A 14,801-nucleotide genomic window follows, 5' to 3' on the forward strand; every position below is an offset into this window, starting at 1 on the left:
CTGTCTCCTGGTCCCATGCTGTTTATAGATTTGCTTCTTACTTTAAGTAGGCAGTATGGTGTTGCTAGTTAAGCACTGTGTTCTACAGCTAAAATGTTTGGATTTGAGTCCTGGTTTTGCCAGTTACCATTTGTGTGACTTTGGTCAAGTCACTTATCTCTATGCTTCAGTGCCTCATCTATAAAGTGAAAATAACTACAGTCCCTTATTTCATATTGTTGTTATGAGAATTCACTAACAATACATGTAAAGCATTAAAAACTGTGGTTTTGTCGGTATAACTGCCATTAGTCTCCAAGAGAATGGAAGACAAAAAATCTAATCTTCTGTTTTTTCCTTCTTTTTCTTCTTTGTGAAACTTCTTCCCTCAGATTCTGATCAAAGCATCCAGATGAGCGCTCAATGAATACATGTTAGCTACCTTAATTCCACAAGATAAAAACACATTTTTGTATCTTACAAGTAAGACTTGGGATCTCAGAATTCTGGCCTAGTCAGGTTAACAGGAAAGTCTAGAAAAGTAAAAACTGAGATAGCAACAGATTCTAGGACCCAACAGGTCTTCTTTAAAAAAGCCAAGATCAATAGGTGCAGAGAAAGATGGAGGTCAATGAATCTAATTTCAAGACCCATTCCAAACTTTCTTGGAAAAAATTTAGCCTTTTAAGGAAAGTGCAGAGAACACGCCTCCCGTGGGTTTGTTTGGAGGGAATGTCTTAGCAGGTGCTGCGTTCTGCCCTGGAGGTGGCTGTGAGGATTTGTGAACTGAGGTGACAACATCGACTCCCTCCGGAAGAAAAGATGCTGTCTCTACACAGAAGTTTAACTGGTAGTTTAACTACGATACTACTTGAACCACGATGAACAAAAAAGAAAAAGGAGGAGGACAACGGGGAGAAAGAAAAGAGGCAGGAGAAAAAAGAGGAGGAGAAGGAAGAGGAAGCAGCAGAAACCTCTGTCAATTCAGTCACAGTTCAGTTTAAAATTTAAATTTCACTTAAGAGAAACCAAGAACACCATCCCCCTACCCTTGCCCCGCCCCCCCCCCCCCCCGCGCCCCGCCCTGGAGCACCTTTCTCTACCTCCCTCAAATGCCTGCAGAAAAAATTCTAGGACTAATTTACAAGCCAAAAGGGCTGTCTCAGAAATAGGGAGCAGGTGGAGGTGAGACACAACTTACATTCAGGGATTTGAAAAATCATGAATCTGGGGAGGGGGGATGGGAAAGGATTCGGCACTACTGTCATCATCATCTATCAGGAAATCTAGTGATGGAGAAGGGTACCAAGAGGGGTCCAAATCTTCTGCCTTTGACAGATGCAAACCACACTGTCCACCTCCATTCTGCGCACTCGGGCGGTAACAGGGTAAAATAAGCATCAAAACGGGAATATTGAAGAGGAAAGACATAACAGTCAGTTTAGAGTTCTCGTGTGGGCAGGGGTTAAATGAAGGTCAGGCAAAACCACGGCATCAGAAAAGGTGGAAGAATTAAGGGTCACCGTCAGATAAGCCCCGAAGTTTGGGGTCGAGCCAAGGGCTTGGGTCGCCTGGTAGCTTACGATTTGCTCCGCACATTACGCTCTCTAACTTTCTCAGTTTGAGTCTCGCCGGCAAATTTCCTGAAAAGGCACCGTCTTATTAAGGGTTTTCACAGTGCCTAGCTCAGAGCTGACCGCTCGAGCCTGTTCTCAACATCTGTGAGCAAAAGCTGCTTTTGAAGTTGGGAGGAGGAAGGGCTCTGGTTTTATTATGTTAGGGTTAGCTTTGAGGTGTGGCCAGGCACCAACGGCCAGCGAAAATTTCCCGATCGCCCTCCGTCTTCCACTTCGGTCCAGGTGACGTCGGTAAGCCCCGCAGGACCCACTAGGGGCTAAGCGGCTAAGCCGCGTCCTTCAGGTGTCAGCCTCGATCCGTTGGGAAACCACAATCCCCAGAATCCCTTGTGCAGGGAGGTCAAGTCGCAAATAAGATGGCTCCAGAAGGGTGGAACATGCAGCAGGGTGGAAACCCTAGTCCCTGGCAGTTTCTTCACCGGATGTGTTTAAATAACCGAATCCCACAAATGCACCACCCCGCTAACCACCTCCGTGGCGGAGAAGGCCACCGCAGGCGCCTCGCTCGCTCCTCCAGGGGCATCCTGGGAGTTGTAGTCCAGCCGCTAAGCTGCAGCGAACTACCTTTCCCATGGTGCTCTACGGGTCGGGCAATATCAACGTTCTTTTCCAAAACTCTCTCCGCCCTGGGACCCCGTTTCCCCACTCCCCTTCTCTCCGACAACGCGTTCTCATTCTCGGTGACAGAGTGGAGGCCGCCAGGGGCCTCAGCCCCTGGCCCTGCCGCTCGGGGAGGCACTTCCGGCGGCGGTTCACTTCCTGGTTGGGTGGATGGAGCCGGGCGGGAGCGCGCGCGGGGGAGGGGCGGCGGGTCAGTCTCCGCCGGGCGCTCCGGGGATCAGCTGGCGGGCGGGCAGGCGCCGAATGCGGCCCCGGCTCTCGCTGCAGCGCCGCCTCCTCTCCGCGTCGCAGGCCGGCCCGGCGGCCGTGACAATGTTGCGGGGCTGGTAGCTGCGCGCCGGCCGCCGAGCCATCTCAAGTGGGTGCCGCCGGGATGCTGCCTCGCGGGGCGGCAGGGAGACCGGGGAGGAGGGGAGGCATTGCCCGCTGGGTCAGCGCTGCCCGAGGTGGCCCGAATTCCTCCTTTTTCAGAGCCCAGGGCAAGGGAGTCCCGGGTTCTGGGGCCGGGGACGCGTTTTCAGCCCCAGGGTTTTTCTCTCTAAGAAAATTCATGAAGCGTTTCCCCAGGATGGTGGCTTCTGCTCCCCCTAGGACTCAGCAGTTGAATTTTTAAGTGTGTTACTGATTCATCCTCTCTCTCTCCCTCTGTCATCACAGGTTTAAACTTACGCGAATCGCTCTCTTGAGGAGGAGGGGACCGCCGCGCGATTGACACGCATATTGCTATAGGCATCCTCCCTCAGCCCCCACCCCCACGGCCGGATTCGGGTGGCTCCTCTCCGAGCTGAAATCCGAGAAGAAATCCTTGGATCTCTTCTTTAAAAAAAAAAAAAAAAAAAAAATCCAGAAACCGTCGGTATTTTGCTTTCCTGCTTCCTTTTCGCATGATGAAGAAGTTTTTCGACTCCAGGCGAGAGCAGGGCGGCTCTGGCCTGGGCTCCGGCTCCAGCGGAGGAGGGGGCAGCACCTCGGGCCTGGGCAGCGGCTACATCGGAAGGGTCTTTGGCATTGGGCGACAGCAGGTCACTGTGGACGAGGTGCTGGCGGAAGGTATGGTGGGACTTTTTCGGTGCGCCGTAAATTAAAATCTTGTGCTGATGCAGCAAGACTCTGGTTTCCAGTTGTTGAATGTATGAATGGCTTTTGCCCAGTTGACCCTCCCTTCTCCCTCCCCTTGCCCTGTGAATCCTTGTCCTTGAGAAATTTGAAATGGGGATTTCAGAGTGACAGGGCTTTATGGGGTGGGGGGAGTTTGCCAGAAATTGTTTACCTCGGTGGCCTTTTATTTAAAAAAAAAAAAAAAATTGACAAGACAGTTCTTGCCTGCCTCATCGGATTGTGAGGATCAGACGAGAAAAACGTATGTGTGAAAGTGCAAAGCTTCACATCAGATGTAGGGTGTGGGGCTTGTGATCCTCCTAAAACTTGAAATACTGATGTGAGGGCTGCAGGGTGGGGTTGGAGAACCTTGAAGAGGGGTTTCTCCTCCTACCCAACTTTCCCTCTCCCTTGAGCAGGGCTTGGAAGGAAGAGAGGGTTTTCAGGGAATCAGAAGGTGTTTTTCCAAGAGCCAAGGCTCTTGGTGGCTTTGACTAGGTTTGTTTCCTGACCTAACTGTAATCAGGTCCCCAGGATACAGTTTGGATAACAGAAATTACATGGAATGAATGTGGTTATTTTGAAATCGGTCCAGTGGGCCCCTCTTCTTCCTATTCTTTTGATTTTGGGGTGTGTGTGTGTGTGTTTTGCCAAAAGAATTACTTGAGAGTGGCATCTGATTTTTGCTTTTTCTCTGTTGGACAGGATGTTATTTAGATCTACTATGTAAATTCCCTACATGTGTGTTCCTCTGTATATCTACAGACATGTAGATATATATCTTTATCCCCCAGGCTTTCTGGAAATTATTGCATGTCTCTTTTGGTAACCTTAACCTTGACCTTCATAATTATGCCAGACTCATACTTTTCACAGCCCATTGCCTGCCCAGTGTGCTTTTATTTTGAATAAAAGCAGCAATTTCCTTGGCATGAAGCTATTCAAACTAATTGGATGGGGCCAACCTGCTGTAGGTTGTTTTATCGGCTGACAGGGGATGGGGGAAGGGGAGGCCTATATTTATGCAGCATGGTGGGGGAACAGTTCAGTTGCTGGGGAGGGAGACTTTTTGCATCCTAAGGTTGGAGCAAGGGTCCTGATGCGGTCCTGGGAACTGCCTATCACGGTGAGTGTTGCTCCTGGTGGGCTTGGAGGAGGAAGAGGCTGTGTCAGGCTCTCAGCTTGTATCAGCATGGGATTCAGCTGGGCCCAGTTTTCTTGGGTTATGGCTGAAGTCTTTACTTTAAAAACAGTGTCTTAAAAAAAACATCTGGCAGTGGATATCCTTATGAAATTGTCGCTCTTTTCCATCCTCAGTGCTGCTCTAGCTGGACTTGATCTGGGGTCTGAGTCACTGTCCCTTTGGATCCCTCTCTGTGGGCTTCGGTGCAGGATGGGAGATGCTTCTATGCCCGCTGCCAGCTCCTCACCCTTGAGTGTGATCTATCTCATCCCTGTGCCAGAGCCCTGGCCCGCAGTGGGATGGAGAAATGGAGAAGGAGTGTGTCTGTGAGAGAGAAATTGGGAGGAATGAGGGGGTGCCAAGCTCCTTCCTTCCCTCTCAACAGCCTTTGCTGACCTTACAGCCCAGAAACATTTTGTTCAGCTAGGATGTTGTCTCGTTAGAGAGGAGGTAACTCTAAGCGGTGCCACTTCTCAGTCTGAGTTGATGGCGAAGAGAAAAGGCAAATTTTCCATCTGTGCTGCCCTTTTCTTCCCCAGAATTCATCCCTGAGAACTGCACATCATGCCCTTTTATTTTTAAATGGAATTGAAAGCTTGCAGCTCTGTGTTCATTCATTCGTTCATTCAACAAACAGTGATAGAGTGTCCGCGATGTACCAGGCACTGTGCTAGGTTCTGGGGAATATAATTTAAAACTAGATGCTAGAATTTACATACTACTTTGAGAGATGGAAAACAGCCAGTTAAAATGGAGTGATATGAGCCATCATGGAGATTAACTTAGGGTGCAGCAGCTTCCAGTTTTAGAGTGCCAAGAATTGCTTGCTGCAGGAAGCGACTGACTGAAGGATGAGTCGGAATTATCCAGGTTCAGTGACGGCACAGACACTCAGAGCAGCAAGAGGGAGGGCCATGGAAAACTTGGTTTGGCAGTGTTGCCCTCTTTATGTTCTTTGACTCTAATTGAATTTGAATTTGTGGCTGTTAGAAGTATATTGGGCTTCCCAGGTGGCACTCGTGGTAAAGAACCTGCCGGTCAGTGCAGGAGATGAAAGAGACATGAGTTTGATCCCTGGGTCAGGAAGATCGCCTGGAGGAGGGCATGGTAACCCACTCCAGTATTCTTGCCTGGAGAATTCCATGGACAGAGGAGCCTGGCAGGCTACAGTTCATGGGGTCACAAAGAGTTGGACACGACTGAGTGACTAACACACATACACACACACAGAAGTATATAGCTATGGAGGAGCCAGTATACAAAGTACCTGTGAAGTACCCACCAAGTACAAAGGTACTACTAGGGAAGTACTACTAGGAAGAAGGAGGATATAGGGAGGTTTAAAGTGTAATGCCTACCTTTGAGGAGCTGCCAGTGAATTTAGGAAAACAAGACAAAGGCAGACTTTCACTCCTACAGTGAGGTGTTTATCAGCGCTGTCTGTGGAATCAGGCAGTGAAAATGAAAGTCGCTTAGTTGTGTCCAGCTCTTTGCGACCTCATGGACTATACAGTCCGTGGAATTCTCCAGGCCAGAATAATGGAGGGGGTAGCCTTGCCCTTCTCCAGGAGATCTTTCCAACCCAGGGATTGAACCCAGGTCTCCTGCATTGCAGGCAGATTCTTTATCAGCTGAACCACAAGAGAAGCCCAGGAATACTGGAGTGGGTAGCCTGTCCCTTCTTCAGTAGATCTTCCTGACCTAGGAATCGAACATTGGTCTCCTGCATTGCAGATAGATTCTTTACCAACTGAGCTATCAGGGAAGCCCCCAGATCCAGGTTCAAATTCTGGATCTGTTCTTGACCAGCTGTGAAACCTTGGGTAAGACATTTCTAGCCTGTCTTCGATCTCTCTGACAGTGGTAGTCAAAGTGTGACACCTGGGTCAGGAGCATCAGCATCACATGCAGTTTACTAGAAATGCAAATTCGGGCCTCACCCCAGAGACTGTGGCTGTGGGGCTTTAACAAGTTCCTGGAGAGATTCTGCTGCAAGCTGAAGTTTCAGAGCCACCGCCCTAGGGAGCAGTCTTGAAGATTAAATGAGGCGACGTATCTAAATTACTTAACATTTTTCAGATGTTCAATATTTGGGAGCTACTATTTTTCAGCCATATAGGCAGATAGTTAAGGAGGAGTAGGGGCAATGTGAAGGCTAGCTTGACTGCAGTTACTCCCCCCGCCTCCCATTGTGGGTGGACAGAGCCAAATATTCTTTGCAGAGACCTCACGGCTAAGGGGTCAAGAGATGTTTGGGGTAGCCATGCTCCTTTAAGGCCCCAGGTGCTGACCTAGCCACCCCTCCTAGCCAGAGGTGTCTCAGGCCGATGAGAGTTGTACATCAGGTGCCCAGGGCAGTGGCCAGGTAATTCAGGGAGGAGTGATGCAGTGGACTTCAAGCACAGATCCTGTTACCACCTCATCCCGCTGACCATCCTTCTTTCTCTCATGTGGGTTTGGTCTGTCCTTTGTAGGGGGGAATCGCAGGAACCCTACGGACAAGCTGTGGGAGCAGAAGATCAGTGGCTTCAGCCCTGCTCACCGCGTCTCGCTTACTAGTCCTGGGGGGTTGTCTGGGGAAGTGAAGGCTCTGCATCACCAGTTCAGAGGGTCTGGCTTTGTCTTGGCTGGCTCAGGGTTGGATATTGTTTCTCTAGCTTCCTCAGGAAAGATACCATGATGAGATACTAAATTCTGTCTGAGGTAAAGGGCGTGGGATGTCAAGGGAAGATCTGGTTTAAGCTTCCAGAACAAGCTCAATGGGAAAAGTGGAGCAATGCTCAAAGGAGGTCTGAGAAGCTATGCTTTATCACACCTCCTTGGCTGAACGAGGCCTTACACCTAAGCTCCAGGCTCAGGTAAATGTTGGCTACCTGCTGTGTCCAAAACAACATTCCAGAACTGCGTGGGTTTATATAAGGTGGACCAGGGGGCCCTTCAGGACAGTATTTTGACCTCCACTAAAAGAATTCAGGTCTAGGGTTAATGAGAACTACCCAGTTAAGTCTCTGTGTCAGTAAACATTGACAATTTCTCCTACTTACAGTGCAAAGTAGTGACACTTAAAAAATACATGTGAAATCAGCTAAACCAACAAATGTGTGTGTATCTATATGTGTGTATGTCAGAAATAAGTATTAGTAGTATCAGTATGATGCATGCATGTATTCATTTAGGGAGTGTCAGTGCCTTCTCCGTATCAGGCACTGTATTAGATTACAAAGCTAGAGGATGAATGGAACTTGGGCCTGGCTCTTAAGGAGCTCATTGTTGTTCAGTTAATAAGTCATGTCTTACTCTTTGTTACCCCGTGGACTGCAGCAGGCAAGGCATCCCTGTCCTCTATTTTCCTGAGTTTGCTTAAATTCATGTCCATTGAGTTGGTGATGCCATCCATCCATCTCATCCTCTCTTGTCCCCTTCTTCTGCCATCAGTCTTTCCCAGCGTCAGGGTCTTTTCCAGTGAGTCATCTCTTCACATCAGGTGGCCAAAGTATTGGAGCTTCAGCTCCAGTCCTTTCAGTGATTATTCAGGGTTGGTTTCCTTTAGGATTGACGGGTTTGATATAAACCAACGAATAATCCTAAGATAAGTGTCCAGCACTTAGCATGGTCCTGGATATAGAGTACATGGTAAAAAGATGTTATGAGATGATAAAGGAGAAAGGCCCTGGGGCGGAGGGTTTCCAGATGAAGTGTCATTTAAATAGGAATGTAAATTACCCAGAGGTTCTCCATGAGGGCTACCCAAGCTTTTCCAAGCAGAAAGAATAGCATGTGCGAAAGTGTGGGGTGGGGAGACACTGTGATGAGTTCTGGGAATACCAGCTAGTCTGGTGTTGTCATTTTGGTTGGTACAAGTTTCCCTTCCAGAATCAAGGAAAGAAGGACACAATGTGGTAGAAGGGAATTCTTTTACATTTCTCCCTGGCTGCGCTGGCTGCTCGCTTTTCCCAGAGGCCCTGGGCCTTCCGAGTAACTATTGACTAGCTGTCCAGTAGGCGTGCTTCCTTCTATGCCTCAGCCCTTTGCCAACAGTGGGGCGAGGAGGTGGCTGGTGTCTGGGAAAGAGAGGTCCTGAAGCTTCAAATGGACGTAAGAAGCTTGAAGCTGAAGCAGGTAGGGGAGTGAGATGACCGGTGTTACAGGAAGGAATGGACAGGGGAGAAAGGGAGCATGTTTGACCAGAGCAGAAGGTGTGTTGGAGAGAAAAGAAAAGGAAATCAGGTCACAGAGAGCTTCAGAGGCAGGCTGGGAGGTTGGCTAGAAGCCTGTGAGGTCTTCTTTTGACGCAATCACCAATTTGACCCCTCCCACTTCAGATGTCTTTGCCTGCTGGGAAGTCTGGTCTTTTAGTGGCAACTGCAGATTTTCAGGGGGTGGTTTGTGAATGGTGTCTTCTTCCTGGCTTCAGGCATGATGACAGTTATAGCTTTGCTAAATATAGCCAAATCTAGAATTCAGAAATGAAATCCAGAATAAGCCATTGCGTGCTCAAAGCCTTTCCTTTGGTCTTTCTAACAAAGTCAAGCTCACTTAATGAGAGGTTGTGAAGAGAGAATCAGTTTCCCATGGGTTCTGAGTAGGAGGGTCTGGGAGGAGACTATACTTATACCTCAGGAGCTAAAACTGCGGGTAGAGTACACAAGAAAATCTCAGTAAATACTAATAAAGTACACATGAAAACATACTCCTGCATCAGAGCAATCATTTTAACTTGCCGTCTTTGAAAGTTGACACTTCAGAAAGGGGACTAACTGTGCACCTTCATCTTGTCCTCTTCAAAGGAAGGATGCTTTCTGAGCTGCTTAAGAAATCTCTGTGACATCTGCATCTGCAGGAGCCAAACAGTGATAATCATAGGAATGGAATTGTTTATTGAAGTAGCAAAGCCTAGCCTTGAGCCTCCTTTTCTGGAGCCATCTTCTGATGTGTGCGGTGTGGTGGTGGGAGCCCTGCGGGGTGATTGGGAGACCTGGGTTTGTTGGTTCAGTAATCTTCCCTGAGCACCCACTCTGTGCTGGATATCATGCAGTGATTAAAGAAGACACGGCTCTACCTTGAGGAACTCACACTCACAGAACTTCAGACACATGAACAAATAGCTCTAAATGCTAAGATGAGGGGTGACCAGGGCCAGGGGAACAGACATGGGGGACCATTGATTTTTGGGTGAAAAGAAGTCAGGGAAAGCTAACGAAGGGTGATACTTGAAATGTGTCTTCAAAAATAAGAACTTATTGCTAGATGGACAGGGTCAACAGAACATTCTAGGTAGAAAGAATAACATGGCCAAAGATACAAAAACAGGAAAAATGCACTGCTCACTGCGAGCTGGGTGTTCTGAGGCAACAGTGGTGCAGCACTGTGCGGTCCAGGACTGTGTGGGCCAATAAAGTAGCCGCTAGCCACATGTGGCTATTAAAATTTAAATTATCTGAAATAAAATAAAAATTTAATTCATCAGGCCACTTTTCACTTGCTTAGTAACTGCATGTGGCTGCTGCCTACAGTTTTGACCAGCACAGATGCAGAAAATGTCATCATCTCAAAGTTGTAGTGGGCAGTGTTGGTTTAGAAAAATAGTCTCATAAACTTTTTCAATAGAATAGCACTGTCGGTTTACAAACAGTCTGTCCCTTCATTTATGTCTGTTTGTTTATTTATGTCATGTCCTGCTATTGTTAGCTGGAATCTGAAGGCACAGTATATACTTAAAATGATGTGCATCACTTATGATAGTGGATGAAGATCCATACTTGAAATAACCTCAGTCAGGTTTTGGTGAATCTTGTCATATCTTATTAGACTGTGGTTGTTTCTGCATTATCATGTGACTAATGAAGAGGACACCCAGAACATTCTCCTGTTGCTCATGTATGCTTGTGTTATCTTCTATCGGAGGTTTCTCTCAGGAATCTTTTTAATCCCCTTGTTTGTTTTATGAGGGCTAATCCATTTAAAACAAATGTAATCAGTAAAGGTACTTAACTAAGCATATGGACGGTGCATCTCAGCCTCTGCTGCAGAGCTTCCCACTTCCCCCAGGATCCCGTCAGATCTCTCTGAGGTGTGTGACTGCCATTTGGACTCAATGGGAGTTGGGAGTGCTAGAGATGGATCTTGTATTAAATATTGGTAAAGATGAGGTCTTGTCTTTTTTTTTTTAATCTTGTTTTTTAAGATGACAGTTACTATAAATATTCTCATGTTTTCTTTCTAAACCCAGTGGATTGTTGTACCTCTATTTGAAGACCACTGGTCTAGAGCAGGGGAGCAAGGGTGATTACACTCACCCCTCCGCCCCGCCCCTGTGACAGCAATGTCTGGAGACATTTTTGATTGTCACATGTGTGGGTGCATGCTTAGTTACTTCAGTCATGTCCGACTCTTTGCAACCCTATGGACTGTAGCCCACCAGGCTCCTCTGTCCATGGGGATTCTCTAGGCAAGAATACTGGAGTGGGTTGCCATGCCCTCCTCCAGGGGATCTTCCCAACCTGGGGATCAAACCCATACTCCTGCGGCTCCTGCATTGCAGGTGGATTTTTAACTGCTGAGCCATGGGGGAAGCCCCCTTTGATTGTCACAGAAGTGGGTAATCATGACATCTAGTGAGTATGGACCAGGGATACTGCTAAACGTCCCACCATGCACTCGACACCCCCACCCTCAACAGAGAAGTTTATCCAACCCCAGAAGTCAGCAGTGGTAAGGTCTTCAGCATGATATGCTGGTCAGTGTGGGGAAAGAGAGGAGTCAGCATGGCTTAGAAGGGTCTAGTTTGCTGTGTGACTCAGGCATGTCACTTAATTTTTAAATTCATTTTCTCAGAATCAGCAAGCCAGCAATCTTTCTTAACTTATTATGGTTAAAAGTCTCTATGTAATTTTCTGTGTAAAACAACTACTTCCAGAACAAACCAACACACCAGCAGAGGTAGAATGGCTGGTCTGTGTGGCTGAGGGGATTGTAACAGTGCTGTCCACTGACTAAATGTGAATTATGAGCTCAAAAAAATTCTCCCCATATTCCCATATCTGAGCAACCCCAAAATGTGGTCGAAGCACTTTCTGACTTGAATTGCTCAAAACAAGGTTCAGTTGGGAAGGGATAATAAAGGTCAGAATGTTATGAGAGAAGATATTGATAGTCCTTTGTACGAGGAAGAATTTTCAGGAGAGTCTAATACTTGCAGCTAATGATCTTGGGTTCAGATTCCTCCACTTGCACTGCTTATCCATCTGGCTTTGAGGTAGTCATCTAACCACTGTGAGCCTCTGCTTCCTCATTTGTAGTAAGTGTCCTTCCTCTCTCTGTGGGGTTGCTGTGACCATGAAGTGAGGGCTGTAGGTATAACACAGGGTGCCTGAGACCCAGCTAGCCCTGCCAGCCAGGAGGAGCAAGGTTTACTGACCATATTTTCTCCCAGCTCTGTTAGAAATGCTGTGGCAAAAAAGTAATGGAAGCCTCAGATCCTTTCCTCCCAGTTTGACGTGACTAACACACTGGAAACAAGTGCACCCCACAAGACAATAGCTATTGAAATGCTGGAGTGTGTGGTGTAGTCTCTAACTTAGGGGTGGTTGAGGGAAAGGGAGCAGTGAGGACTGAAGTGGTTAGACGAGATTTTCTGGAGTGGCTTTGTTCTTGAGTCTTTTCTCTGGGACCCCGTCTTCGAGGAACCTTGTTTTAGGGAACACATCTAGTTCTGCACCTTTGCACATTATATTCTTAGTAAAGTTGAAGTAAGTATTGCAACATTTTTAGTGTCTTTTGAGGAACAAAGTTTTTTACATAAATAAATCATATGTTCTGTGTGTATACCCAAAGCAAAAAAGCTTTTTTATTCCGTGTGATTTTGAATCACTCAGGAATAATGACTGTTAGCATCTTGAGGCCATACTGCCTTCAAGATTTTGTGCCTCCTTTCTCCCTCTGTTGCAAGAAGGGGGACCTCTTCCAGGACCTGAAAGGGGGCTCTTGTCTAACACTTGGAAATGAATTGTCCAATGAGACACACATGCTGACAAAGCAAGAGACTTTATTGGAAAGGGACGCCCGGGTGGAGAGCAGGAGGGCGAGGGAACCCAGGAGAACTGCTCTGTCATGTGGCTCGTAGTCTCGGGTTTGATGCTGGTGGGGTTAGTTTACGAGTTGTCTTTGGCCAGTCTCTCTGACTCAGGGTCCTTCCTGGTGGTGCACCCATTGCTCAGCCAAGATGGCTGCCAGTGAAAAGGATTCTGGGAGGTGGTAGGACACATGGCATCTCCTTTTGACCTTTCCCGAACTCTTCCTGTTGGTTGTGGCTTACTCGTTCAGTGTTCCCTACCAGGACCTCCTGTCGTAAAATAATTCACGCAGATGGTTGCTGTGGTGCCTGGGTAGGGTGGGTGGTTTCAGTCAGTGTGTTTCCCCTAATACCGCCTTATCATCTTTATGGCCGTTAGTCTGTTATGTACTTTAAGCAGTCTCAGTTCTTCTGTTGAGTTATGGACAATTGTTAGGAAAGAGGAATCCTTCTCAGTGAGACTTAAGCCTTGACAGAGGATGAGTCCCCAAGTTGGAACAAAGTTAAAAGAGTAAAAACTTGGAGTCTCATTTGAGATGTGCTGTGAGTGAATCAGCTTGATCTGGCCATTTTTCTCCTTGGGCTGTGAGTTAACTTTGGCAGACAATGGAAGGCCATGCCAGTTGAAGCTGTGTCATTTATGATTTCTGAAGAGCCAAGAGATTGTTAGATGAAAGAGTTCATGGCATCCTTATATTATTATAATAAAAGGCCAAGCATAGCATTGATGTTGGATTATCATTTGTAATTATAATGATCTTAAATAATGATGCCTTTCATCTGGGGCTTGAATCCTGGAGAAAGCAGTATAATGCCATGTAATTGTTTGTTGCCTGTTTTTAAGGACGTTTATAGCTATTGTACTGGGACCTTTAGAATGAGAGAAAGATTATTGTCCCTCTGGAACTGAGCATGAATTTGAGAACAAAATGGAGACTCTATTACCCTTCAGGAACAGGAAAAAAGAAGAGGGGCCTTCCAGCTTTACAGAGGTGGCAAGTCTCCTGCTAGTATCCTTGACTCATTTTTCCTGGTCAGTGAATCTTCTTGGTTCACGAAGTGCTGATTATCTTACAGGTTTGTTAGACTTGTTTAATTTCCCCTGGGGGTAGCCTCCTAGCCCTATTTCACAGACCTCTGTCCTCTACAGGTTTTTAGAATCCCAGGAATCTTGGTGGTGGGGGAGTGGACAGTGTTGGAAGAAATAATTCTTTCTGACCTTCTAGCTATGGAAGAGCCCTGTTTTTACCAGAAGGTGTAGCTCAGTAATGATTGAGGAAAACCTGATGTTAAGTCCTGTCTTTCCTCCTTGACTGCCTAGATCAAGGGGAGCACAATGGTATTCTCCTTAGGGGACTTTTCAGAGTTAGTTTAAAAGCATGGGTGCTGGAGGTGGGCAGTCCTTGGCTTGAATCCTGGCCCCATTCCTGTGATGGTGGGGAATTTATTAAGATCTTGGCTTGTCATTTACAAAATGCAGATAACACCCTGGGTGGTTGTAAGAATGAATGAAATTCTGTAGAGCACTTAACATAGTGCCTAGCGTGTAGTCAGTCTGCAAACGGTAACTCTTAGTATTTAGGTGCATGAATTTTGTTTTTATCAAGCAATATTTGGTTTGCTGTGTGTAAAACCTGGTGGAGCTAGAGTCTTGGTGATAAATGAATAGGTAATATTTATAGGAAGATACCTGTATCTTCTGTATCTATATATCTAAATCTTTCACAGTATTTACAAAACCCCAGGATGAAGGAGAGGAGAAATTCAGATTTTAGTTTATTTTTTCCCCACTTAAAAGCCATGTGTGTTCAGGTGACACTCCCAGCCTGTCAGGTTGCTGTTAGTATCCTGGGTCTCTCTGCCCGAGGAATGCCTGCCCCCCAGCCGCATGTCCACCTTCACATCTTTGTGCTCTAACACAGGTCTTCTGTTTCATTCAGGCCTGTGCTCCCACTCATCTCCCGTGAACCATGGACTTAGCTGTTTCCAGTGCTCCACTGATGGTGTCCCCCACATCTGAGATCCCCTTCCCCACCCCACCCACCTACCTTAGTCCCTCACCTCAGTACTCACCACAGCTGTCAAATGGACAGTTCTTCCTCCTGTCCTCCAATGCCTGTCATTCTTGCTGGCTCTGTTGACTCTTTGGGCCTGTAATCTCACACTTTTATTTTGCTGTTTATTCAGTTACATCTACTTTCTAGTGTAAGAT

The 14,801-nt window shown here is 46.9% G+C and overlaps 1 protein-coding gene across 7 annotated transcripts in view; it reads left to right on the forward strand.

The window, feature by feature from the left end:
- Positions 1 to 2,453: 2,453 nt before the first annotated feature.
- The window catches only part of AAK1 (AP2 associated kinase 1), a 168,096-nt gene continuing 155,748 nt past the window's right edge, over positions 2,454 to 14,801 (forward strand). For all 7 annotated transcript variants that reach the window (XM_061155134.1, XM_061155135.1, XM_061155136.1 and 4 more), the window contains exons 1-2: positions 2,454 to 2,595; positions 2,895 to 3,287. In XM_061155134.1, the coding sequence (XP_061011117.1) occupies positions 3,122 to 3,287 (166 nt within the window). In that variant the 5' untranslated portion in view covers positions 2,454 to 2,595; positions 2,895 to 3,121. The remainder of the gene's footprint in view (positions 2,596 to 2,894; positions 3,288 to 14,801) is intronic.

Source organism: Dama dama, chromosome 11 (genome assembly GCF_033118175.1).
Source record: "Dama dama isolate Ldn47 chromosome 11, ASM3311817v1, whole genome shotgun sequence".
NCBI lineage: Eukaryota > Metazoa > Chordata > Mammalia > Artiodactyla > Cervidae > Dama > Dama dama.